Source organism: Apiospora aurea, assembly GCF_038362705.1.
Source record: "Apiospora aurea strain CBS 24483 chromosome Unknown utg000001l_segment0_segment0, whole genome shotgun sequence".
Lineage (NCBI taxonomy): Eukaryota > Fungi > Ascomycota > Sordariomycetes > Amphisphaeriales > Apiosporaceae > Apiospora > Apiospora aurea.
This window is the reverse complement of record NW_027117388.1, coordinates 4,845,024-4,869,965: the sequence shown is the minus strand read 5'-3', so window position 1 is coordinate 4,869,965 and position 24,942 is coordinate 4,845,024. Positions and strand designations below refer to the sequence as shown.

Genomic DNA, 24,942 nt, shown 5'->3' with positions numbered 1-24,942 from the left:
CTTTTGAAGAAGACAACAACGTCAATTACTCGGCACCGTTGAACCCTCTATGCAGCATCAGCCTATTGATGCACTCGAGGCTTAAGAGTCGCCTTCCAGTGACCCGTGGCGAACTGCATGGTGATATACTGTCGGAAGTCGATGTCTTGACCGGGAACTTCGACAATGTCGAATCTCGACAGGATATTGGCGGCGACCATGCGCATTTCCGCCCAGGCAAAGCTGCAATCAATGTCTGTCAGTTTTTTATTCGATCGCCGGATGAACCTTACTACCACCTACTTGATGCCAATGCAAGTGTGGTTGCCTCCTGAAAAGGGGTAATACGCATCCATACTGGGTCGCTGTTAGCATACTTGGTGTTGAACCACCAAAGTGAAAGAAAGAAAGAAAGAAAGAAAGAAAGCACTTACTCCGGAGCCGGGGCGCCGTCCCGCTTCTCCTCCGGCAGCCACCGCTCGGGCCAGAAGCGCTCGGCCCGGGCCAGTACTTCTCGTTGCGGTGCAGGTCGCGGTACGAGGCCGAGACGACCGTGTGCGGCGGCAGGTTGTAGCCCATGAGCTCAATCCACTGGTTGCCCGTGCGGCGGCCCATCTCGGACGCGATCGGGTGCAGCCGCAGGTTCTCCTTGATGCAGGCCTCGAGGTACTCGTACTCGGGGTCGGTGCGGACCGTCTTGCTCGACACGATTTCCGAACCGTCTTGCTCGCTAAAGGGCTTGGGTCGCAGCGACTCCATCAGCTTCGCCCGCGCGGCGGGGGCCCGCGCCAGCTCCAGAAACAGACACCCCAGCGTGCCAGAGGTCGTCTCCGATCCCGCCAGCAGGATCTCGGCCATCTGGTCCACAATGTCGCGCGTCGTCATGGCCATCCCCGTGTCGGGCTTCTTGCCCTCCTCGATCAGGTGCTGTAGTAGGTCCCGGCGCTCACACTCGGACGTGCGTTTCCTCCGGCTCACCACGGCGTCGATGGCCTAAGGGTCGCGCAAATGGCGATTAGCCAACAAGTCAGACACAATCTCTGGGAGGGACGAGTCGTAACTCACTGTGATCATCTCTGCCGGCCAGTCAAATTGAATATCGAGGCCGAGTTTCCTCAAGAACTTTTTAACATACACAGTCTGTTTTTTTTTCTTGCGGTCAGTAAATAGAAACATACAGAGTACGAACGAGCGCATCTCTCACCTGATAGCGCTTGCTCAAGCCGTCAAAGATGGAGCGGGGAATCTGTTTCCACACTTTCTCGTCCACACCATCTTCAATCAGGGTATTGGGGTTGGTTTGCCCGAAGCCCTTGCCGAACGAACACTCGCCCATGCTGCTCGATGATGATTGTTAGCGAAATTTCTACCCCCTGAACACAGGCAGCGTAGCTAAACAAGACATGACTGGATTGGGAGGTGCATGAAGCGAAGTTGCTTACATGTCCAGGGCCACATTGTGCAAATCGTCCATCAAATCAACGGTAATGCCATTTTTGGTAGCCGCCAGGGGTCCTCCGCGATTGTGGACTGATACTTGTCCAATAGATCGCGGACGGTGGTCTTGAAATAGGTCTCTAGATTGTCGATATACGCCACCGTGAAGGCGGGCGACAAGAAACGCTTGAGGCGTTTGTGCGCGTCATAGCGGCTGCAAGTGCTGGTCAGTAACTGATATTCCGAAGGGAAGGGGAAGCTGTTGTTTTCTGCTCCGTGGGGAGGACAAAATGAATGGGGTAGTCGCTTACATCTCACCGAAGAGCCCCGGACTGAACTTGTCGCGCGAGATCTCGGCATACATGGCCACTTTGGGCAGGTCATTCTTGACGAGGATCTTCTTCAGGGCGTCCTTGTCAGAGATCCAGACCTGGCGGGGTCCCAGCCGCACGATGGGGCCGTATTTAGCGTGGCTCCTCTGGACCAGCTTCCAGATCTCACCCGTCGAGAAGAGCCACCTCAAGTGGAGGGTAGTCAGGGGCCCGTACCATGGCCCTGGGATCCGACTTAGCGGCGACTTGACAGCTTTCACCTTCTGCTGCAGCAGGCGGCCTGTCACGAAGATGACCGCCAGGTAGATGACGGCGATGTAGAACGCAACCATGGTGGACAGCAAAAAGTGGAAAGATGTGACTCGATCGGGGCTCAGGGGCAGCTTCTCTGCAAAATGCTGGAGTCTTTTGAAGAATGGTTGATGGGAACCTGGCTAGCCCAGATAGCAGATGCGGGAGGTTAATATAGGGAGGAGCAGGTGTGGCCTCCTGCTTTTCCTATCGCCTCCCCTTCACCCGGCCAGGCAGTACGTAGTGACGCAGCCCTTCTCCTGATAGGGGCCTGTCCCCTAGTAGGGTTCGAGCCGTCTGGGTACTTTGGGAAGCGCTGTGGCACCCTGGATGGCTAAGCTTAACCATCAGGAGCCCTACGCCGGCCTCAGATGCGTTGAAACTGCCATTGCTACCCCAGTATGTGACATAGACGCATTATACAAGCAATAGTGTGCACTTTGTATGGAATAGTGTACCGCCAAGAGGGCTTGCTTGCATTAGTCAGCGATTTACATGGGCATTTAGCTTTCCTCTGAACTTTGTGAGCATATATTCAGGTTCTCTGTTATTGCTGGGATCTGCAAGCCTGATCTTGATCGTATTGCGTCCACCGCCCGGTGAGTTAACACGTGGGAAGCGGCGCTTCTCGAAAATCAGGGGTCGGATCAAGGTTGGTTCTAGAGCAGCATCTCCTTCTTCAATGGGATAGACGGTTCCTGAAAATGATTACTTGGCGCCGGTGTGCGAAGTGAAAATTTAAAACGAAAATCTCCCATGTCAGGTCCTGGAATGACCAGACGGAATAGCGCGCTGCCTTTACTGGAATTAGGAAAATCTCTCATCAGTCTGATATTCCGAAGTTCTTCCCGAGCAAGAACGCAGGACCTGTTACTCCATTCGCTGCTCCAGGCTATTCAAACGGCATTGTATACCATTAACCCATAAATCGTTGAAAGGGCGGTTATGTGACAGGGTTGTTGTCAATCAAGGACAGGAGTCATAACGAGCAAGCTATCAGATAAAGACCGGAGTTCGCCTTGTGAGCCACACCCTGATCGGGACCATCCACGACATGACAGTCAAGTCAGTGAAGAATTGCAGATCCATACCATCGGCAAAACGTGCATGTTCTGGACCTTTGCTAGTGATCAGCAAGGTCAAGTAGAAATGGCTGGGATGGACCAAAGGGCTGGGTATTGAATGACAGAACCTTAGCCATGCACGGCTCGCCGTCTAATGATGGAAACTCAATCTGAAACTCTCTTTCTCTTTCGTATTGAAAAGTGGCGGTTGGAAGGATCCGATTCTTCTACATATGCGATGGATGCCCATGAGTCAATCTTCCTAGGGGCGCTGCGGGAGATGGCAACAGCAACAGGAGTGAGTATAAAGGATCGTGACATCGGGTTCAAGTGAGTGGGAAAACCAGCCGGAGCTCCATTGAATAGAGTTCGTTTCCTCTTGGTCCTTCCCTGCCCGTGCAACGTGCTGTGCAAAGATGTGACTGGGAAATCTGAGATCTGTCATAGCAGACGGCCAAGGGCGTGCTGCATTGCATGATTCCGTCTCAGGCAAGATGCTTTCCGTCCGATGTCTTACAGGCATACTTGGGCTTGGGTCTTGGGCCGCATATAGCATGAAATCCTGTATGACTAGAGCCCGTCGAAAAAGGTTCGACTTGGGTACCGGACGGGGTTTGGCGCCGTGGAGCAACTTCGATACCCTTGGGCCTGATCATGAACTCGTGGCTCTGCAGACCGTACGGGTCTAGAAGAGAGAGAGAGAGAGAGAGGCCATAGCTGCTGGCATGATTTGCTTAACATCAGGTTCAAGCAAGAGGAAAGAACAAGACAGAAATGAGGAAGATAGAGAGGCCAAGAAATCGGACGCCCCCGAAACGAGATCTCTCCTACTAAAGCGAACGAGCGCGACGATCACGGTTGGCCCCTTTCGACCTTGGCATCTTCGACCATGCGTGTTTCTGCTAAGATGAAGACCAATGGCATGTCGACCAACCAGGCCATTGGTGAGTTGATTGAGTTCGTCAAAGTCAACTCCCCCTATTACGCTCATGCCTGGCGCAGCATCGAGGACGGCGACACCTCACTCACTAGCATTCCCGTCGTCGACCACACCAGCTTCTGGGAGAGCAACACCTGCCGCAACAGCAAGGTCCTCACATCACAGCAGACAGATGGCATCATCTTCAAGACAGGAGGCAAGCGAGCCCCTTTTACCTCACTCAATGGCTCGTGTGTTCACGACTAACCGAGACACCGCGTATAGGCACCACGGCGCACCCGAAAGTCTCCTTCTACAGCCACAGCGAGCTGGAAAGCGTGAGCCGGCAACTCGCCGAGGGCTTGACCCGGTGCGGCGTGCGCGCCGGCGACCTGGTGGCCAACCTCTTCTACGCCGGCGACCTCTACGGGAGCTTCCTATTGCACATCCTGTCCGTCTACCACCTGCCGCCGGGAGGCGCCATCCAGCTCCCCATCGCGGGCCACCTCAGCCTCGAGTCCATGGAGGCGCACATTGTCGAGTTTGAGGCCAGCGGGGTCCTCGCCACCGTGACGACCATGTCTAAGCTCGCCGAGAGGATCCTGAGCGCGGGCAAGACCCACCCTTACGTGCGACTGCTCTTGTTCTCGGGCGAGGCCTTCTACGCCGACCAGGCCGGTCCGCCCCGGACTCGCCCGACTTGGCCCCTCACATCGCCGCCTCGAACCTTTCAACTTCAGCTTGTGCCTCGGTGTTGGTGGTGCCCAGCCATCAGCGGTCAATCAAACTCTATATCTGCTGCCTGACTGGTGTCCTTGTCTGGCTAACAGGGACAACCTGGCTTTCTAAAAAGTGCCAGCCAGCTTCACCGTTGATACCGACAAATGTTGCCAAGGCTATCGGAACCTTAACTCGGGAGGTAACGGCGATCATAATAGTGATTAACCCGGGTGCGACGAGAACCAGCCGAAGGGGTGACAGTCAAGGATCAGATCAACATGCAGTGACGACCGAAATGACCACACAACCGCCATGCACAATACACTGGATATAAAGTCTGACTGGATGAACTGGCTTGTTGGAAATTCACGGGGAGTATTGTACAAAAAGCAGCGCTTTCACCACCAATGAGATACTTATCAAATCCTCTGTAGAGTGGCGTTGGCCTTGGAGAAAATCGAAACTGTTTAGCCAGGAGTAGTAGTCGAGCATTGTTTCATATGTAACTATCGGCGATCCTTATCATGTGGTCATGCCAAGGGGTGGTGAGTCCAGACACCTAGAACGTCACGAAGGCGATAGGGTCAACGCTCTTTGCAAACGATTGATTTGTAGACAAGGCCAACCGACCAGGAAACCGTAACTTCCCTCGAGCGAGAATCCCATTCAATCCCGGTGATCGATGCCGAATGTCTCGGTTCTAGGTTCCGGTGGCGACCATGAGAGTCCATGGGGGAGCCTGCTCAGACCAGCTGACATATCCTTTTCTCCCTTTGGGGATCTAGCTCTGCGCGATGTAACCTTTTCTACATTATCAGGTAGCTCGGCGTGGGAGTAAAGTGGTAGCAAAGCTTAGCTCTTAACAGATTGTTTCCTCGGGAGGCCAAGATGGGAAACCCCCTACCGTACGTAGTAGAGCAAAACCCACTCTCTTTTGCAGATTCTCCTCTCTCCACCACCCCCATCAAGGGAAGTAATACTACCGTCAAATCTGATATTGACTTGGAGTTCCCGCAGTTGAGCCGAGCCAGCACGGCACCGTAGCCTCGAGCGCCCCTACTAGAACGCTTCCCACCGGTGGTCCCAGCGCTACGTGCGCGAGTACGTGGACACGCACCTGCTATCGCACGCGCTGGCGTGGGAAACAACAAACAAAGCCCCACGCCCAGTCCGAGAGCAGTTCGCGCGGCCCGGGCTCGCGTTCCCGGACGTGCCCCTGCCCTACCGCCCCCACGAGCTGCGGACGGTCGCGGGCATCCCCCACGCGGAGCTCGACGCGCTCCCTGTCTTCCACGCCGGTACCGAGGCAGAAGCGGCGCTGGCTGCCCGGGCTGTTCGTTTGGGACACCAGCTTCTGCCTCGCCATCACCGAGGCCACGGCGGGGTCCGACGTGAGCGCTATCCGCACGGAGGTGGTCAGGACGCCGGATGGTGTGACGTACGACGTCAACGGGCTGAAGAAGTGGGTGACGGAGGTGCCGTGGGCGACAGACGACACTCGGGCTCTTCCTCTTCCGGCATCTTTCTTCTCGTCATACACCTGGACGCGCCCGGCGCCTCGATCCGCAAGATCCACAAGACGGGCCACAACGCGGGCCCCTCCTCGCGGGTGGAGCTGAGGGACGTCAAAGTGTCCGCCAAGAACCGTCTCGGGCCCGAGGGCGGCGGTTTGGGCCTGGTCCTGCGCAACTTCAACAAGGAGCGGTTCATCCTGGAGGTGGACTACAGCCGGCAAGCACGCGTGTGCCTGGGGGAAAGCCCTACGCTACGCGCACGACCGCGAGACGTTCGGAAAACCCCCTGGCGCCGCGCCAACTGATCCGGTTGAAGCTGGTATCGCTCGCGCGCGACATCGAGGCGCACTGGACGTGGCTGGAGCAGATCGCGCACCACGGGAAGATGTCGGCCGAAGGGTGGCAGACCAAAGACATCGCGGGCCCCGTCGCCCTCGCCAAGGTCCAGGGCGCCCAGGTCGTCGAGCGCGCCGTCCGCGAGGCACAGCAGATCCTCGGCGGGCGCGACTATGAGCGCGGCCGCACCATGACGGAGCTGGTCTCGCGCGACCTCCGGCTCAAGGTCATTGGCGGAGGAAGCGAGGCAATCTTGAGCGACCTGGCGTGGCGGGAGGAGCACAAGATAGCCAAGGTGAAGCAGGACCAGCGGCAGCAGCAAGGCGCCAAGCGGAAATTCCGTATGCCTCTAGGTAGTTGTGGTGTATCACTTGACGAGCTGTTTATCGGAATGAGAAGAAACCAAGAGTGAAGGAGGAGCAGTTCCAGCGGAGGTGTGGGCGAGTGAATTGAAGTGAAATACGGGGATGTTTGGGGTAGAATTTATAATTTAGAGCTAGACTTGAGAGCAATGTACAAAACCTCGCCTTTGACCAACACCCCGCCATCCTCGTCGATCTGGGCCTCGATGTAGTTCTTACGCCCGTCCACGCAGACGATACGGGACCGCACCAACACCGTGCCCGGCGCGGGGATCGCCTTCAGGTACATGGCCTTGAGGTAGGCAGTCCGGAAGTCCTTGTTCGGGGGCTCGTCGGGCCCCCGCTGCGAGGCGATGTGCATGCCCGTGACCTCGTCGAGCAGCAGCGCCGCGGCCCCGCCGTGCACCGAGTCGGGGAACCCGATCATGCCCGGCCCCAGCGCGATGAGGGACAGGAACTCCTCGATTCGAAACTCTATCTGCTGCGGCCCCGGGCTGGGCGCAGGTCGTAGAAGTCCACCCAAGCTGTAATGGTGTCGGGCGTGTTGAGTGTGCCGCCCACAAACTGATTCTCCCATGTTGACAGCACGACTCGGTTCTCGTGGACCTTGACGACGAAGTCATCATCGTTGGCGGGAGCAGTGGCCAGGTACTTGGCGCACCATGGGATGCGCATCAAGTGCTGCACTTCCGGGTGGGAACTGACACTTCCACATTGCGTCTCCATCTTCCAAATGGACTAGGGCATGGGTGGTGGTGATGGTGGAGGAAACGAAACGGCAGGTTTGACAAAGAGAGAGAGAGAGGGAGAAGCCCTCCGTTCTGGGCGATCAAGCGTGAGTAGCGTACACCAAACAAGCACTCGGAACAACAAGTGTCCGTAGGCTGGACCAACGACGATCAGCAGGACTCGCGAAGGAACATCGTAGCCAGGGCACATTGTAGTGGGGAGTAGAGAGGTCCGTGGATTATGTACTGCACGACTCGCAGCCTGGAACCGGCCTATTGCTCGGGATCCCCGGACCACGGCACTTCCCGCGCAGACCTTATCTTGGTGATAAGTGATTGCCTATGGCCTTCAGTCCCTTGAAATGTCCAGAAAGTCATCTAATAAGATTCGGATTCGCTGTCACATGTAACGCTTCACGAGAATGCCCGCCGTTCTGCGTACACACGGCGGAAGCTACCGCCGGGTGTGAAGAGAGTCCAACGGAATGGCACTGTTCTCGATGCTGCCAAGAGGACAGAGGGGCCACCAAGGCATGTATTCAAGAGGATCTATTGCGCTTTCCTCAAGTTGCCTGGCATTTCGTGGCCATAATTGGATATTACGAATCATGAGTATTTCCGTTGACATACTGGCCATACTTGGACGCCATCTGCAGAATGGCCTCGACCATCTCCTTCGGGTGCGTCGCGTTCAGGAAGTGGGCACCGCCCTCCAGCAAGTCCAGTTTCGCCTCCTTGGACCCCGTGAACAGCTTGATCTGTTTCTTGGGGATCTCGGGGCTGTAGACTGGATCCTCGGTCCCCTGCGAGACGAAATCACATGCGTCAGTCCCCGTAAAGTTCAAGAGACCCCAACCGCCTTGTCCCATGCGCCCGGGAAATATGGAGGGATACGAGAGCGTATACAAAGAAGAAAGAGGGCTAGGTAGTTAACGACTCACATGCAACCAGTGCACCGGACACTTCACGTAAGGCAGCCGGAACAGGAGCCCGTCTCGCTCGACGAGGGCGATGGTAGCCATCCTGAGCTTGCGACGTCCCTCGTCGCCCTTGTAGACCTCGCGCAGCGTCTTGGTCCAGAACTCGGTGTTCTCGGGTGTCGCCGCCTTGCCGAACCCCAATTGCGCGATGGAGGCGATCCACTCATCATCCACCATGAAATCCGGGGTCGGCGCACCGCCGGCGCCGGCCGCCCAGCGCTCCTCGATGAACGGCCGCACGAAAGGAGCCGGGTCCCAGCACCCTATTTCGCGCGTCTGGGCCGTCTCGGCGTCCATGGATGACCCCAGGATCAGGATGCCTTGGATCTGCGTGTTCGAGCCGAACCAAGTCAGCGCCCCGCCTCCCTTTCCGTATGGTTGGGAGTGTGTAAGTAGGGAAGGAAAGACTTACCCGACCCGGCTCCAACAGGGCCATGCGCGCCACAATCCAGCCGCCCTGGCTGGTGCCGAGCGCGAAACACTTCTGGATGCCGAGGGCGTCGAGGACCTGCAAAGCCATGATGGCTGTGTCCCAGTAGGTGAAGTGCTCGGCGACGCACGTGGTGGCGCCGTGGCCGAGGGGCTCGATGGCCAGGAGGTTGACGGCGCCGGTGAGGCGCTTGTCATGGCTGAGCTGGTCCCGGTATAGCGACACGGTCGTGCACATCGAGTTGACAAGGACGCACGTCGGCTTGCTGGAGTCGTAGCTTCCATTGGAAAGCTCGTAGCCGGCCCGGATGCCGATGTGCGGCAGTTCGATCACGCCCTTGGCTGCCATAATGGATGGATGGAATTGGTTGCCGCGATTGGATTAGCTTCTTCAGGGTTTACAATTTGAACCGCATTGAAGACAACTTGGACTGGACTTTCTCTCTTCAGCGGCGTATCTTTGGCTGATCATGCCACTCATATATACACACATCAACCATCATTGGCGAACCCCTCAATTGACGGCTTCAGCGCACTACTGACATAAAGGAATCCACATGTCGACGTTGCTGAACCGAGAAGCGGGTCCATAGCAATGGGTTTTACGTATTGTATGCGCAGCAGTACGCGGACAAGGGGTTCCAAGTCTTCCAAAATTGGACTAGAAGAGCGCCGCCCAGCAAGCCGGCCCTGAAATCTAAACCCAAGTTGTCAACCGCAGCCGGCACATATGGAGGAGTCTCTGTGGCAGTGAGGGTGCCCGCCGATCAATTAATAATTAGCTGATAATCCTAGTGTCGAGGCGTCCTGGTCCCGCAGCTATTGTTAGCTAATGCCGACGTCAAGCATTTTCGTATCCAAGTCCATGCTCACGGCTTGGCTGGCTAGGCATCTCCGCACCCGGCCAAGCGAAAACGAATGTTACTCTTGATGGCCAGAAAGTTGGCAAGTTCAGATGATGTTTGTGCTGGTTACGCGTACAATAGCAACAACACCCGAACATGAAACGAAACGGCCCAGGGTCACGGTTCGAATTGACCACAGAAATGACAGTCGTGGGTTGTATCTGACAGAATTCTTTTATTTTGGCATCCATTACACCCGCTCTTCAATAGTCGTTAATTGGGTGGTCGGACTTATTTGGCATCGACGTCATACTCGACATCTGTCCGAATAATGTACTTGGCACCGGATCGTACGCCCGTTCCTTCGTGGAGTAAAGCACCCTTGCTCTCGCCGTGGGGGAACAGCGCAATGGCTCCTTGCGTCGGGCGTACCGGATGAGCATTCATGACACCTTCGATGGGACTGGGCGTGAAGAACGTGGTCTCGCCGCCTTCAAACTCGTCGTTGAGATACACGAGGAACGTGAATAGACTCGACTGTTTCGCATCTGCTGGTGAGGCATCCCACATGTACTTGCCCGTCGTAGCTTTGATGCCGGAGGGGGCCAGGCACCATCAAAGTGACAGCGGTACTCGGCACCGGGAACATAGCGATAAACACGGAAACGCCGGTTGATACTGCGTGCCTTGCGCCCGTCCACTTGCGATGGTAGGAACGGCTCTACACGGCTCCAAAGCTTGTCGTGGAAGGCCTGGTCAATCATCCAGTATACGTTATGGGCCAGAACGCTCGTCTCTGACCCGTCATCTCTGATTGGTGCGTCTGGGAGGAAGCCGACCGCCTCGGTTGACGCAATGATTGACCGACATTCTTCGGGCGAAAGTACATCTTTCATCAGCGACAAGTTTGGGACAGCGGGATGGTGATGATGCGTTATTGTCGGCCCAGCTGCTGCAAGTGGGACTGCGTCGTCCTCACTCAGATATAGCACCGCATCATGTAGGTTTGGTGGCTTGCGTTCCGGCCCAGGAGTGGACTCGAGCACACGGAACTTATCCTTCACACCCTCTGGACAACCTTCGAATATGGACCCATCGAGAACGCTCTCTCGAATCGCTAGGGTTGCGCGGGACGTATCTCGGAGATCCCAGAATGGCTGGAGAGCGATTGGTTCCGTAGGTGTAGATGGCAGGATTCCCGGCAGCTTGTCCATAGTTCCAGTGACTCGCAAAACCGAATCAAGCACCCTCAAAAGCTCCAGTTGGCTGTTCGTTCGGGGGATAGTCGGCCTTCCGGCGTCGCTTTCCTTCCGCAGGGACAGACCGCTGATGACATCCAAGTCTCGGACCCAGCGACACAGAGCCCCCAGCTTCGGCGCTTCGTTTCGAATACGCATCTCTGCCAGGTGGACAAGAGCGTCTGTATATTTGCCGTCGACCAATGCCGCGGATATCTTGGCCGTGAGGTTCGCATCGCCGATGGCTGTGTTGGCGCCGGTGTTACAGGACTGGCGGAAGTCGTAGACAGCGGCTCTCAGGTCGCGGCATCCCTTCGACTTGATGATGGCAGGGTATTGGGCGAGCGTGCGTAACGTATCGACAGCAAGCTCCAGCTCCTCTTCGGACACCACTGTGGTGAGGCTTGTGGGAGCAGCGTCGGTTGCCGATGTTGTTCGTCCGGCTCCGTCGCTGGCGGGGGATGGCGACAATGGAGTTAGCGGGTCGTCGCGCTTGCGTTTTGTGACGGCTGCCGAAGCCTGTTCGTCACGCTTTCTCTTGGAAGCCTTCTTGGATTTCGACATGGTGCGGGTTGTCGGAATTGAAATGGGTGTTTCGAGGCTTACGTTGGTTGACAGAAAAGTCGTTGATGGGTTAGAAGAGTGAGCGATTCCGTGGTGGGGTTCGCCACCCATTTTGAGCCTCAGTGGCCCAGAGTCGTCTGATCAAGAAAAAAATCAGTGGGGGTAAAACTGTAGGCCGATCCCAGAGTCGAGACCAGAAAAGACCGACCTACAGTCTACCACGCCTGCAAGCGCCATCAAATAGGATTGGGCCCTCCAAAATCTAAGATCCGAGATCTATTTGCACCATATTATCTCTTGTGATCAATGAATGGTACGATGACCTCCCCAATCCATGCGTTCAAGCATACAGTTGGCGACTCTTTTAGTCTGGCGAAGACGGTTGACGAAGTAGCAGCATGTTCTTGTTACCTACCTGCGCTAGGAGTACTTACATGTACCGAGTAGATTGATTTGCAGCTCTCACAGCAGCCCTAGAAACCAGTGGCATGGCGTGCATCCTCAGGAGCGATCTCGGGTTCGTAAGTAGGTGTGTCTATAAAGGATAGAAAAGAATGATTCTCAAGCAACTCTAGGGGGATAGTTAACCCGGCAGTGCTCATTACATCCCGAGAAGTGTGAAACGAATGGATTCAAGTATTGCTTTTTGGCAAGTGTAAGAGAAACCCCCTGCAACGATAAGATAATTGAGGCAAGGCAAGTTCAGTCGGGGGTCGCTAAAACAAAGGCCGATGGGTCAATTGATTGACGCCATGATCGGCCGAGTAAACTGGTGTGCCCTGCCGACTGAACATTTGAAGTAACAATTGCAGATCGCAGTCGGGTTTTTATCAAACACGCCATCGCGCTTCCACTTGGCGAGTAACTCGCAATACCGATTCCATTCAAGTCTTGCAGCCATGGCGGGAACGATTGTTTGCACGTAGTAGGGCAGAAACCTTTCTCGATTGGCCGTCATCCAACCGCATGAGCCTCCCAGTACCAGGACCTGACACAGCTTCCACTCTTTCGCCTGCAATTGGGTCTTGCCTTGCCCTGCCTTGCCCTGCCTTGCCCTGCCTTGCCCTGCCTTGCCCTGCCTTGCCCTGCCTTGCCCTGCCTTGCCCTGCCTTGCCCTGCCTTGTCTTGCCCGCGAGCGATACTCCACGAGGGGGCCGAGGCGCCCGAGGTGTCCGATGGCCGAGATTCCCAATGGCATCCCAAAACCACTACACGTAGGGACAAAGCGTCGGCTTGGGGCTGACATGGGCTTTTGTCAGCATAGCATTGCGGCTCTTGCTATGCTACGTGACCCGCCAACCCGCCAAGTTGGTCGCTCTGACATCTTTCGTCTCCTGGCATCTGACATATTGCGGCTGTGCAAGGCGATCGACCGCCGTCACGGCTTGCACGAACTGCCCTCTCGCTCACTACAGGTATGAAAGAATTGCCGGGCCTGAGAAAGGCGCCAAAACAATGATCTGTCCCGCGGCGTAGATCCTGGACGTCAAGAAGGAATCTGAAGTCGATGCGAAACAACTCCAGCCCCATGCAGGCCCATGCCAGCCATGCCACCCCCCCGCCCTGGGTGTCACTGGGTGCCAAATGCGGCAACTCACCAGCAACCAGTTCGTTTTCCTACTGGACCAGGACCCGTCCACTTTACCCGACCCCATCAGCGTTGGCACACGCCCAGACGAAAAAGGATGGAGAACTACACCACCTTACACCACCTCTTCACGCGCCGGTGGATGCTTCGGCCGCTGTCGATCCAATCACTACGATCTTCCGGCCGATCTCCACCGAATGTTAATCTTGGCGGCACCACTTGCAGGATTTCGGCTCCCTACCAAGCGCCTTAAACGTTTGGATGAGTACGACTTCAAACTTGGGCCCCCGGTGGACTATATCCTCCTTGCTCCTGATCGAGAGCACCGCGGCGCCTCACCAGCAAAGCTTGCACCGTTTAAGTCTATCTAATGGAGTCGGTTGGGACATGCCCTCCATCTCCTCGCAATACCGGGACACACGGTTTCCGGCTGCATCTGGCCCAAGGGTTAGGCGCAGTCCTCCACACGTGGACTGATCTCTCGCAGCCTCGGGGCTTTCGATGGGGGTTCCTTCGCAGAAAACGTAGATGCGGCTCTTCGGCAAAGTGGGCGGCTCGTGGGTTCGCGCCGCGGGATTGTGACTCTCGGCAGGGGCAAGGCCGCATATTGCAGTCACACCCCCTGTCAAAGCCAAGAAGAAAGCCCCCGTCCGATCGTACTGCCATCGGCGTATATCACCTTGCAGCATCCCGCCGTCCCAATCTGGAGGGGATCCTTTTCTATTCCTCTCGCAGCACTCCTTCTCAACCCTACCTTTAGTGACAGCCGTCGACCGGTCCAGTGCCTGCTATCTTTCATTCTTTTCGTCCGAAAACCGTTGAGCGGCCTTTTTATTCTTACGTTCCTTTTGGCTACGAGATACCCCTACCTTTTAATCCTATATCCTCTCAACATGCAGTTCTCCATGAGTTTGGCGGTCTTTGCCGCTGCTGTCAGCGCCCTGCCCCAGCCCCTTGCCGTCCGCAAAGAGCAGGAGCCCCGAGTGATGTCTCCCCAGGAAGCGGCCCATGAGGCCTTGAAGGCAGCCGGACTTCGCAGTAGGTTGAGCAGGAGTCTTGTCGCTGTCGCTGTCGCTGTCCGTTACTGACATTTTCTCAAGAGGGCGATTTCGGCACAGAAGCCGCCGCCAAGATCATTCCCGTCATCATTGGCGGACAGCAAGTCACTATGGTCCCAAACCTGGTGACGGCCGCTGTCGGCGATATCGTGCAGTTCCAGTTCGCCAACGGCAACCATACCGTGACACAGTCTTCTGAGACTGCCCCTTGCACGCCTCTTCAAAACTCCCTCCCCGGCGCTGTTCACAGTGGGCACATCCCTTTCAGCGACGGCCAGACCACAGTCGGTACTTTCAACATGCCCGTCTTGACGACAGAGCCCATGTTCATCTACTGCGCCACTGGCCCTCACTGCCAGTTGGGCCAGATGATGGTCATCAACCCGTACGCACACTCTTTCCTGCCATCCTGCGTGTCCTATTGCTAATAGATTATCCAGTAAAACTGCCGACCAGGTTGTGCAATACTTCAAGGTGTCGAACCAAGCCAAGGCCAACGTTGACGCCAAGACAGTTGCCGGCGGAACTGTCGCCCAGATTCCTCTTGCTCAAGCCGCCTTCCAGCCTGCACCGCCCGAGGATAAGGGCAAGGGCGGCGCCGCTCCTCCCCCGGCCGCTCCTCCTGCCGCTCCTCCGGCCTCTTCCAAGGCCGCTACTTCATCGGCAGCAACTTCATCGGCAGCAACTTCATCGGCAGCACCTCCTCCCCCTGCCGCCCCTCCTGTAAGTGACGCACTGTCCAATTGCAACCAACGTTGAATCTCATGAAGCCCGATGACTGACTTTACATCGTAAACAGGCCAAAGCTTCCACGACCTCCCCCGCTGCTGTGTCGCCCGCGCCCCCGGCGACCACGGCCCCTCCCGCTGTGGCCAACCCTGCGGCTCCCGCCAAGTCTGCCGGCACTACCACTACTACCATCACGGTTCAACCGGGCGCTGGGCAGATCCCTGCTGCAGGAGCCACTCCTGTTGCTCCTGCCCCCAAGGCTTGAGCGAGCCTCCTGCTGGAACAGGCGGAGAGATTTTGTAGCATTATGAGACCATGACCAGGGAGGACGAAGTAGTGTCTGCTCCTTTTGTACAGAGGATAGGAGGGCTCGGCGTTTTCTGTATTACTAGCGTATTAGGCCTGAACTCTTCGTGTAGATTGCAAATGGTGCTGAGCAAATCTTTAACTATTGGATACATATTGCTGCTAATCCCCAAACGTGTTTTCTTATACCCGTGCCTATGAGCTATGTTGATCTTGTCTATGTGGACAGTATCATTGTTATTTGGCCGCGGTCGATATTGGTTCAGTAGCCTTGCCTGCTGTAGATTCGAAATGGATGAACGGCAGTTACCAAACACCCATGAAAACAAGATTCAGCAAATCGAGTTGAATTTTTCTCGGTCCGGTTCGGTTCGGAAACTTTATGGTCATCATGCCAACTCCAAGTCTATGCTTGCTTTTTCTGTGGAGGGATATCAATGCTGCGATCCAGATTGTCTGTGGCAACCATCATGACCCAGTTTAAGCCGGCCACCCCTGCTACGGGCCACTCTTGCTACGGGCTAGGGTAAAAAATAAAATAACAATAACACTATAATATAGAAACAATTTAATTAAAAAATAATAATAAATTCTAAAAATATTAAATTAACTATATAATACCTTAATAATACTTTCGGTATTACTCTTAAAGTTAAATTTAATTATAATAGCGTTTTATATTAATGATAATATAATTACTATTAGACCTTTTTACGCATTTTTTACCATCCCCTTTTATATACGATACACATCTGCTATCGTTATATACTTTTAATTAGGGTCGGGGATTACTCTTTTCTTTTCTTTTTCTCTTTCTCTTTTTAAATTTACTTTTAAAATAAACTTTTAATGCTTTAAATTACCGATTTAACTCGTTAAAATATTAAAACCCTTCTCGAGTTTCCTAAATAAATAACGTCGAGTAGTGCTATTAAATATAATATTATTACTAATAAATAAGATAGTAAACTTACTACGGCGCATTTTAAAATAAGCTTTTAATAGCCTTATTAATTAGAGTAGGGTAAAGGTATACGAGAAATAACCCGAGCGCCACCTATCTTTTCCCCCACTTATTTAAATAAGGAAATCGTCCCGGTAAGGCTAGACCTTTTCCTTTTTTCTTTATTTTTTTCGGTTTTTTATAATAAAGTAATAATTTATAATTTTACCTCCCGAATTATTATAATTATAATATTACCGAAAAAGATTTAATTTATTAAGCTTAAAAAGGCTTTACGAATATTTTACTTTTTTAAAAACTAAAACCTAAATTAATCTCGATTAAATAAGGTAATTAATTAAGATAGCCGCCGGCTTAAAAGAGCGCGATGCGCGCGTAGAATAAGCCCGTAAGTCGGTGCGTTTTAATATTAATAATATTAATCGCTCCCTTACGAGCTTAAAAAAGCGTACCGCGCGAGACTCCTTATTAATTAAACGTGTATCTTTCGTTTATTTTAATATAAACCCGATAAACGTGGGTAATTAAAACGTTATTACCGAGCGTAAAGGCGAGGATTTACTATTTAATATTAAAAGCGACTTGAAATAGGAAATTACCGCTTTTAAATTATTTTATTAATTATATTAGGTCGAGGTTAAATTTAAGCTATAAGCCCTTTTTTTCTCGATAATTTTTTTAACGTTATAAACGAAAATATCGACAAGAAAATTAAACGATTAATTATTATATATAGTTTTTATTATAATATTTCCGCGATATTTTTTATAGTTTTTACCGAGACCGCGAAAACTTAATAGTTTAGGCGCGAAGGTTTAATCGTCGAAGGATATTTCGATAAAATATATAAAGAAAACCCGACTATTATTTAAAAAGAGTTTAAATTGCGAGCCTTTTTTATAATAAGTTTTAAAGATTAAGCCTTTAATTTAATAAAAATCTTTAAAAACTTTAATATTAGTTTAAAAGAGAGCTATATATAGATTACCGTTTTCGGCGAAAAGGATTTAAATAACGACGCTAATTAAGAGAATAGTTAAGATAAAGGATTAAATAAGGACAATAAATTTACCGAGAAAAAAAAGGATTTTATATTAGTCGTCGTAAAGAGAAACGAGGAAATTTAATAATTAAATTAATATATTATTAATCTTTTAATTTAAAATCGAGGAGTCTCGGTTTAAATAAAAAGACGACCCGTACCGGTATTACGTCGCTTAGTAGTTTTAAACGAAGTATTAAAATATTCGACCCCCTTTTGTTTATTAATAAAAAAGATTTTAAAATTAAGTTTAATTATTAATTTATAACTTTAAAGGGTAAGTTAAAAACGAATATTAACTATTACTTTACTAATAAAGATAAGTATACCTATATTATTAGCCGGGTTAGCGGTAAAGCCGCTAAAAACTTACACCTTTTCGTTATTAATAAATAAGATAACTTTTTAGTTAAAACTTTTAAAAACTTCTTAAATTATTTATACGAATAATACTATAACTTTAACGCTTACGAAAAGGCCTATAAAGCCTTTCGAGACTTAACTATAAAACTTAGTAATAGCTTTTAAACTTTCCGATTTAAGTTCGTTAAACTAGCCGAATACGCCCGCGTTAAAAAAACGATTATAAACGGGAGTTTAACGATAAATTACCCGCTTAATTAAACGAAAAAAATAGTTACTAATTACTATAATAACGATATTTCGTTTAATAAATTCTATTTTATTATCTTTTAATATAACTATTAATAAAATCGTAATTATATTTAACGTAACAGTATAAAAAAAAGATAATACTAGAACCACCGGAAAAAATACTAGACGAAGCATTACCTTTAAAACTAATTCCGCCGGTAACTTCGCTACCGGATCGTTTAAATAAACTAATATCTCCCGTTATATCCCTACCGTTAAAATAAAAAAGCTTTTAATTAAAAAAACATACTTTAATTATAAAAAAACCGAATATCTCTCCCGGAACTATCTTAATAAAAAAACCTTTAATTAGTAACGTATTAAGCGAATTAACGAATTAATAGCCTTAATAAAATATAATCTTATTAATCCTAAATTAATCGTTTCGTTTAACTCTACCCGTTTAAAAAAGAACTCCGATAACTCGAAAACCTAAGTATTTTAAGGAATTTTAATTTCCTCTTAAAGATATTATTTAAACTAAATATATAAAATATACCTTTTAATTTCTTATAAACTTACTTTAAAAAGGACCCTTTTACCTTTACCTATATTATAATAATTAATAAGTTATTTATTACCATTATTAATACACTCGCGAATATAAGAATTAACGGAAAGCTATTTATAAGCGTAAAATTAACCTATAAAATAATAAAGCGATTAAACCCTCGATAATTAATTAAGTTTTAACCTAAAATTATCGAAGAATATAACGATAAATCCCTTTAATTAATTAATATCGCCCTCTTTTTTAAACTTTAAAATATAAAAATATAAAACACCTTTTATACTTTTTTTTATAATTAATATAAAGCACGACCTTATTATCGAACGAAAATAGTTTAAAAAATACGACGTTATAATAAACTATTAAAGGAAGCGGTTAGTTTTTTTAAAAGATTAATAAAAAACCTAAACCCGAAATATCGATATTACGGAAATAGGATAGCTTTTAAAAAAATTTAAGTATAATTAAAACGTTATTTAGAAGTAAAGAAAAATGTTTATAAAAATAAACAAAAGCGAGATAAAGCTTTTTTTCCGAAGCCTTAATTTAATTATTAACAGCTTATTATAATAAATAAACTAAAAACCCCGAGTAATAGCTCGTCTCTAAGTTAATTTAGGGAATCGGAGGTAGTTCTTTAAGCTATTATAAAAATAATCCGATAACGTATCGAATAGTTTATTAAGAAATAAAAAATAGATAATTAAAATTAAATAATAAAGAGATCGATACTACCCCGCTACGTTATATTAAAACCGCCTTTAAAGGATCGGTTTAAAAATTTTAAGATCTTTAAAATAAACCGTTAACTCGATAAATTACTACCCTCGCGTTTAATTAAAAGATTTTTACCTGGGAGGGGTCGTCCCCCGAAAGACCCCCTCACGGGTTAAAATAAAACGGCATGGGATAGTATAAATCAAGGCCCGTCGAGGTATAAATTTTAAACGTAAGCGAATTTTTTAATAATATCGATTTCGACGTTATAAAAATTATATATTTAAGCGATATTAACCGAGTTATTAACCTTAAAAGCGATTTCTTATTAAACGACGAGGAAACCCTAAAATAAAAAATTAAAAAGGCTATACCCCTTAATTATTATAAATACTACGATATTTTTAATAAAACTTAATCTAACGTTATTACGCCGTACCGGGGAGGCGTAAGCGATCATCGAATAAACTTAAAAAAAGGAAAAAGCCCCAAGGATTTAAAATTTAGCCTACTTTATAAAATATCCCTTAAGGAATTTAAAGCCTATAAAAAATACATTACCACCGTTTTAAAAAAGGTTTTATTATTAGTAATACTGCTTTATAAGTAGCGCCTATCCTATTTATACGAAAGGTTAATAAAGGACTCCGTTTCTACGTTAATTATCGTAAATTAAATATATTTATTAAAAAAGATTAATATCCGCTGCCGCTAATTAATAAAACCCTTAGTAGGATAACTAAGGCTAAGATATATATTAAAATCGATATCCACTAAATATTCTATAAGATTCGTATAAAACTCCAGGATTAAAATTTAACGATATTTCGAATTAAGTATAAATCCTTTAAATATTAAATTCTCCCCTTTAAACTTATTAATAGCCCCGTAACGTTTTAACGGTTTATTAACGAAATCTTAATAAAGTATTTAGATTTATTCTATAGCGCTTACCTCGACGATATCTTAATTTACTCGAAAAGTAAAGAAGAGTACGTGGAATATATTAAAAAAGTATTATAAAAATTAAAAGAAATAGGCCTTTAAATTAATATAAAAAAATGCGAATTTTACGTTATTAAGATTAAATACTTCGGCTTTATAATGGGTATAAACGGCGTAGAAATTAATCCCGAGAAGATTAAGGCCGTTAAAAATTAAAATGCCTTTATTAATATTAAAGCTATTCAGTCTTTCCTTAAATTCTATAATTATTATCGACGCTTTATATACGAATATAGCCGTATTATTAAGCCTTTAACGAACCTAATTAAGAAAAGTTTTACTTTCGCGTGGACCGATGAATATTAAAAGGTATTCGAAAGGTTAAAAAATTATTTTTAAAGGCGCCCGTGTTGGTATATTTCTTTCACGATAAAAAAACCCGAGTCGAAACCGATATATCGGATAGTGTCTTAGCTAGCGTTTTACTTTAAAAAGAGAGATTTAACGATAAATAATATCCCGTATATTTTTACTTTAAAACGATATAAAAGGCCGAGTATAACTACTTTATTTAGGATAAAGAAATACTAGTAATAATAAAAGTATTTAAATATTAAAGAGTGGAATTAATAGGATTATAACGATTTTAACTATTTCTCGTAATCATTAATTACGAAATACTTTAATATTTCGGCATTAAACGATTATTTAATGTAAAATAAGCTGTTTAAGTCGATATGTTATTATAGTATAATTTTATAATTATTTATAGGCCGGGGGAAAAAACGTCCTCGTTAACGTACTTTTTAAAAAAGCGGGTAATCTTAAAACTTAAAAGGATAAAAAGAACGCTTAACGAACTATAACCCTGTTTAAATTAGTTTCTTTAAACGTTATTTAAGCTTTAAAAAAAGCGCGTTACTTAATTAAAAAAAAACAAGCTCTTAATTATACTTAATTAAAAAACTACCCGAACGTTTTAAATATAAACTTATCGATACCCTTTTATATAAAAATACTATATATCCGGGGTTAAAAATATATAAATAAAGAGCCCGAAAAAATAAAATATAAGGATAAACTATTAATAAACGGTTTATTTTATTTTAAAGCCGCTTTATTATACTTAATAAAGGCGACTTTTAAACCTATGTAATTAATAAGGTTTACTCTCGAACTTTTATAGCACACCTAGGAAAGAATAAAACTAAGCGGTTAATATAAATAAGATATTAATAGCTAGGATTAAATAAAAATTACGATATATTCGTAGCTAATTATATAAAATGTAAACTAGTCACGTAATTAAGTCTTTATAAGGCGAGGCTATAAATAAGTCCTGAAATAAATGAAATTTACGACGAAGAGAAAAGGAAAGAGAAAATCGAGCTAGGGCCAATACGGCAGATCGGTTTTAATAACAAGGTGGTGGGGCTAGTGTAGGGTTTCTATACTAACTAGCGCACAGGCTAACGCACTATATTACTACCCCTCTTTCGTAAAAAGGCGGCGCTTCGAAGGCTTTAAAAGGGATTTAAACGAAAGTACTTTCTAATTAAAACAGGAATTTTTTATTATAATTTATTTAGCTTTTCGCCTCGCTAATCGGCGGATTTTTTTCGATATTAATAACTCGTCGTTTAAGTAATTTTCATCGAAACGGTCCTTTTTAGCCGTGAATTTTTATTACGTTAATCGTATCGAGAGGCCGGTTTTATCGGGGTTTTAATAATAGAAATCCTTTAATTTATCCGGAGTATTCTTAAAATTAAAGGCCGGGTATTAAGTGTTATTATTCTTTTAACTAACTTAATTCGCTTTATATTATAATTTACGGTAATAGGTTCGGGATATTTTAATTCTAAATATTTTATACTCCGGGCTTTTAAGTTTATTAAGGTTCACAATTTTATTAACCGGGCGCCTCGAAGCCTACCCGGGCAGCGGGTTATCGAGGTCTTTAAAGAGTCGATTAATATAGTAAGTTTTATTTTTCTATAAATTAAAAATATTTAATTTATAAATATAATTATCGTGGAATAAAATACGAAAGGATTATTAAATATAAAAGAAAGCTAACTTATTACCGGGTTAGTCCGTTTTTAAGCCGGCGATCCTTTTAATATAAACCCGGTTACCTACGTCGAAGTCCGATTTTTTCGGTATTTATTTATTTACTCCTTTATTTTCTTTTAAGAGGCTAATATTGCTCGCCGCGCGGTCTTAATATACTTTTTAATAATTTATACGTTTTATTAAGCTTAAATTCGATTTAGTTTCTTATTAAGAGGAAGTTTTTTTAAGTTTTAAGTTTTCTTCTCTTAATCGAAATAGCTCTAAGGCTTAAAACCCCGTTTTACTTCGAAAGGGAATATTCCTTTAAGGAAGTTATATAGGATTATAGTTTAAACGTAATTTAAAGCGGGTAATATATTAACCTAGTTATTTTAATAATAAGTTAGGAATAATCGTAACCGCTGGTTTATATATTTATTTATAATTTTTATTTAGCCGGTTATATTGTAGTGTATTATAAAAACGAACGTTTATTTAATGCTTAATATTTAATAAATTTTTTTTTTTAAAAGAGGCCGTAAACTAAGTACTTTTATTATTAACTACCGTTCGTAGTAATCTAAATACTCGGAATAGCCCTTAATAATAAAGCTGGGCGGCCTTTTTCGCGTCCACGTTTTTATTATAAAAGAAAGTTTAATTATATTTCGTTAAGCGATTAATGACCGTTATTATTATATTATAACCCGTTTTTTTATCCGGGGGTTTATAACTTTAAAGTTTACTACTACGTTTTATTATAATTAATTAAGTACCGGGAATAATTAAAGCTTCCCTAGTATCTTTATACGTAGGATTTTAATTAGCCTGCATATATAATTAGCGACGAATACGTCGTAATTATTTATTAATCTTAGCTATTAATAGCCTTAAAAAACTAGCTTCCTAGTTTTAATTATTTATAAGTAAGCAGTCGTTACTCGGCAATAAATATCTTTAATAATCCTCGTTTAAAAATTATTTTTAATAAAACCGTTAATCTTTTTTTAAAATAATAGTCTATTAATTAATATAAAATCCTCGTGATCTATACGCGCTTTTTACGTAAAACCTCGAGGTCTTCCGATTATCGATTAATATCGAATAAAGCATTTAAAAGGGATATCCTTAATAAATCGGGGGGCGGGATATTATTTTTTAATAACATAATTTTAATATCGGCGGCCTTAAAACTAAATCTTAATAGCGGGTTTAAACGCTTAAAAATAGCTTAGTATCCTTCGCTCTCCTTCTTAACTTTAAAAATCTTTAATTCCTCCGCTTTTCGAAATAACGCGTCCGCGACGGTATTATTTTTTCCGGGCCGGTAAATAATAATAAAGTTATATTAGGTTAAAATTTCGGTTTAACGGATTTATTAAGAATTAAAATATTATTTAATACCGAAATATTTAAACGCGTAATAATCGATAATAATAATAAACGGTTTAAAACGTTAAAGCCCGATTAATTCCGCGCGTTAATATTATAAACCTCGAATTATAACGAATAACCTTTTATCGTGAATAAGGTAATTAAATTTTAATTTTTAAAAGGATTTTAAAAAATACCCGATTAGGTATTATTCCTTATCGTTTTATTTTTAAAAAAAACGCTAATAATAATATAATCGGACGAGTCGGTTTCGAGCTTCGTCTTCTTTTCGTGGTCGAAATACGAAAAAACTAATGCCTATAGAAAGGCGTTTTTTAATTCGTTAAAAACAGTTTACTGCTCGGTTCCTTAAATTTATAACTAGTTTAATTTTATTAACGTCGTTAACGGTTTAACGATCCTATTATAGTTTTTAATAAATTTATAATAAAAATTATAAAATCCGAGGAATAATTATACCGCTTTTATATTTATTAATAGGGACTAATTTTTTACCGCGGAGATCTTATTAAGGTTTACGGCGACGTTATCGGTTTTAATAATAAAGCCGAGGTATTTAGTTTTTATTATATTAAATTCGTACTTTTTAAAATCGGTCTAAAGGCCGGCTTTTAATAGTTTTTAAAGAACTTTTCTTACGTACTCCTCGTATTAAAAAAGATTTTTAAAATAAATAAAGATATCGTCGATATAAATATAATAAAAATTATCGAGGTATTCCCGTAATAAGTCGTTAATAAACTTTTAAAAAGTAAATAGTCCGTTAGTTAGCTTAAATAGGAAGACTTTATATTTATACGCTTCGTAACGGGTTCGAAAAGTTATTAAGTCTTCGTTTTCCTCCTTTAGGCGGACTTTATAAAAAGCCTGCCGAATATTAATCTTAGTATAAATTCTTGCCTTAATTATTTTATTAAAAATCTCTTCGATTAATAATAGCGGATATCGGTTTTTTCGCGTAATAGCGTTTAGTTTCTAAAGGTTTACGTAAAAACGAAGTTCGCCGTCGTTTTTAAAGGCTATAAATACCGGAGCCGCTTAAGGGGCGTTATTCGATATAATAAAGCTTTTTTAAAAGTTTTTCGAGATATATTTTCGGGCTGCGGTAAATTTTTTTAGGAACATTTTATAAAATAAGCTATAGCCTAAATCGTTTAGTTTTATATCGTCCGTTAATTTAATTTTATAGTTTATTAATTCGCGATGTTTAGTTAATTTATTAAACTATGCTTTATTAAAT

The 24,942-nt window shown here is 45.6% G+C and overlaps 9 protein-coding genes across 9 annotated transcripts; 3 read left to right on the top strand and 6 right to left on the bottom strand.

Annotated features, from left to right (window-relative positions):
- Window positions 1-62: 62 nt before the first annotated feature.
- PG986_001483 (cytochrome P450) lies at window positions 63-1,315 on the bottom strand (the record flags this gene model as incomplete). Its single annotated transcript, XM_066837705.1, has 5 exons — window positions 63-222; window positions 283-310; window positions 414-972; window positions 1,045-1,119; window positions 1,184-1,315. The coding sequence occupies 5 exons, from the start codon at window positions 1,313-1,315 to the stop codon at window positions 63-65; spliced, it is 954 nt and encodes a 317-aa protein (XP_066706598.1).
- A 137-nt stretch (window positions 1,316-1,452) lies between these two features.
- PG986_001482 (cytochrome P450) lies at window positions 1,453-2,080 on the bottom strand (the record flags this gene model as incomplete). Its single annotated transcript, XM_066837704.1, has 2 exons — window positions 1,453-1,630; window positions 1,728-2,080. 2 exons carry the CDS (start codon window positions 2,078-2,080, stop codon window positions 1,453-1,455), a joined length of 531 nt encoding a protein of 176 aa, XP_066706597.1.
- A 1,930-nt stretch (window positions 2,081-4,010) lies between these two features.
- Window positions 4,011-7,004, top strand: PG986_001481 (uncharacterized protein; the record flags this gene model as incomplete). The annotated part of the gene is made up of 5 exons (XM_066837703.1): window positions 4,011-4,047; window positions 4,308-4,700; window positions 5,625-5,647; window positions 5,830-6,446; window positions 6,527-7,004. 5 exons carry the CDS (start codon window positions 4,011-4,013, stop codon window positions 7,002-7,004), a joined length of 1,548 nt encoding a protein of 515 aa, XP_066706596.1.
- Window positions 7,005-7,075: 71 nt separating this feature from the next.
- On the bottom strand, window positions 7,076-7,381 carry PG986_001480 (uncharacterized protein; the record flags this gene model as incomplete). Its single annotated transcript, XM_066837702.1, has 1 exon — window positions 7,076-7,381. One exon carries the CDS (start codon window positions 7,379-7,381, stop codon window positions 7,076-7,078), a length of 306 nt encoding a protein of 101 aa, XP_066706595.1.
- Window positions 7,382-7,428: 47 nt separating this feature from the next.
- On the bottom strand, window positions 7,429-7,680 carry PG986_001479 (uncharacterized protein; the record flags this gene model as incomplete). Its single annotated transcript, XM_066837701.1, has 1 exon — window positions 7,429-7,680. One exon carries the CDS (start codon window positions 7,678-7,680, stop codon window positions 7,429-7,431), a length of 252 nt encoding a protein of 83 aa, XP_066706594.1.
- Window positions 7,681-8,281: 601 nt separating this feature from the next.
- Window positions 8,282-9,440, bottom strand: PG986_001478 (uncharacterized protein; the record flags this gene model as incomplete). Its single annotated transcript, XM_066837700.1, has 3 exons — window positions 8,282-8,485; window positions 8,624-8,989; window positions 9,075-9,440. 3 exons carry the CDS (start codon window positions 9,438-9,440, stop codon window positions 8,282-8,284), a joined length of 936 nt encoding a protein of 311 aa, XP_066706593.1.
- A 787-nt stretch (window positions 9,441-10,227) lies between these two features.
- Window positions 10,228-11,738, bottom strand: PG986_001477 (prolyl 4-hydroxylase; the record flags this gene model as incomplete). The annotated part of the gene is made up of 2 exons (XM_066837699.1): window positions 10,228-10,523; window positions 10,550-11,738. 2 exons carry the CDS (start codon window positions 11,736-11,738, stop codon window positions 10,228-10,230), a joined length of 1,485 nt encoding a protein of 494 aa, XP_066706592.1.
- A 1,175-nt stretch (window positions 11,739-12,913) lies between these two features.
- On the top strand, window positions 12,914-13,697 carry PG986_001476 (uncharacterized protein; the record flags this gene model as incomplete). Its single annotated transcript, XM_066837698.1, has 2 exons — window positions 12,914-13,153; window positions 13,215-13,697. The coding sequence occupies 2 exons, from the start codon at window positions 12,914-12,916 to the stop codon at window positions 13,695-13,697; spliced, it is 723 nt and encodes a 240-aa protein (XP_066706591.1).
- A 522-nt stretch (window positions 13,698-14,219) lies between these two features.
- PG986_001475 (uncharacterized protein) lies at window positions 14,220-15,378 on the top strand (the record flags this gene model as incomplete). Its single annotated transcript, XM_066837697.1, has 4 exons — window positions 14,220-14,309; window positions 14,369-14,769; window positions 14,825-15,138; window positions 15,191-15,378. The coding sequence occupies 4 exons, from the start codon at window positions 14,220-14,222 to the stop codon at window positions 15,376-15,378; spliced, it is 993 nt and encodes a 330-aa protein (XP_066706590.1).
- Window positions 15,379-24,942: the final 9,564 nt, after the last annotated feature.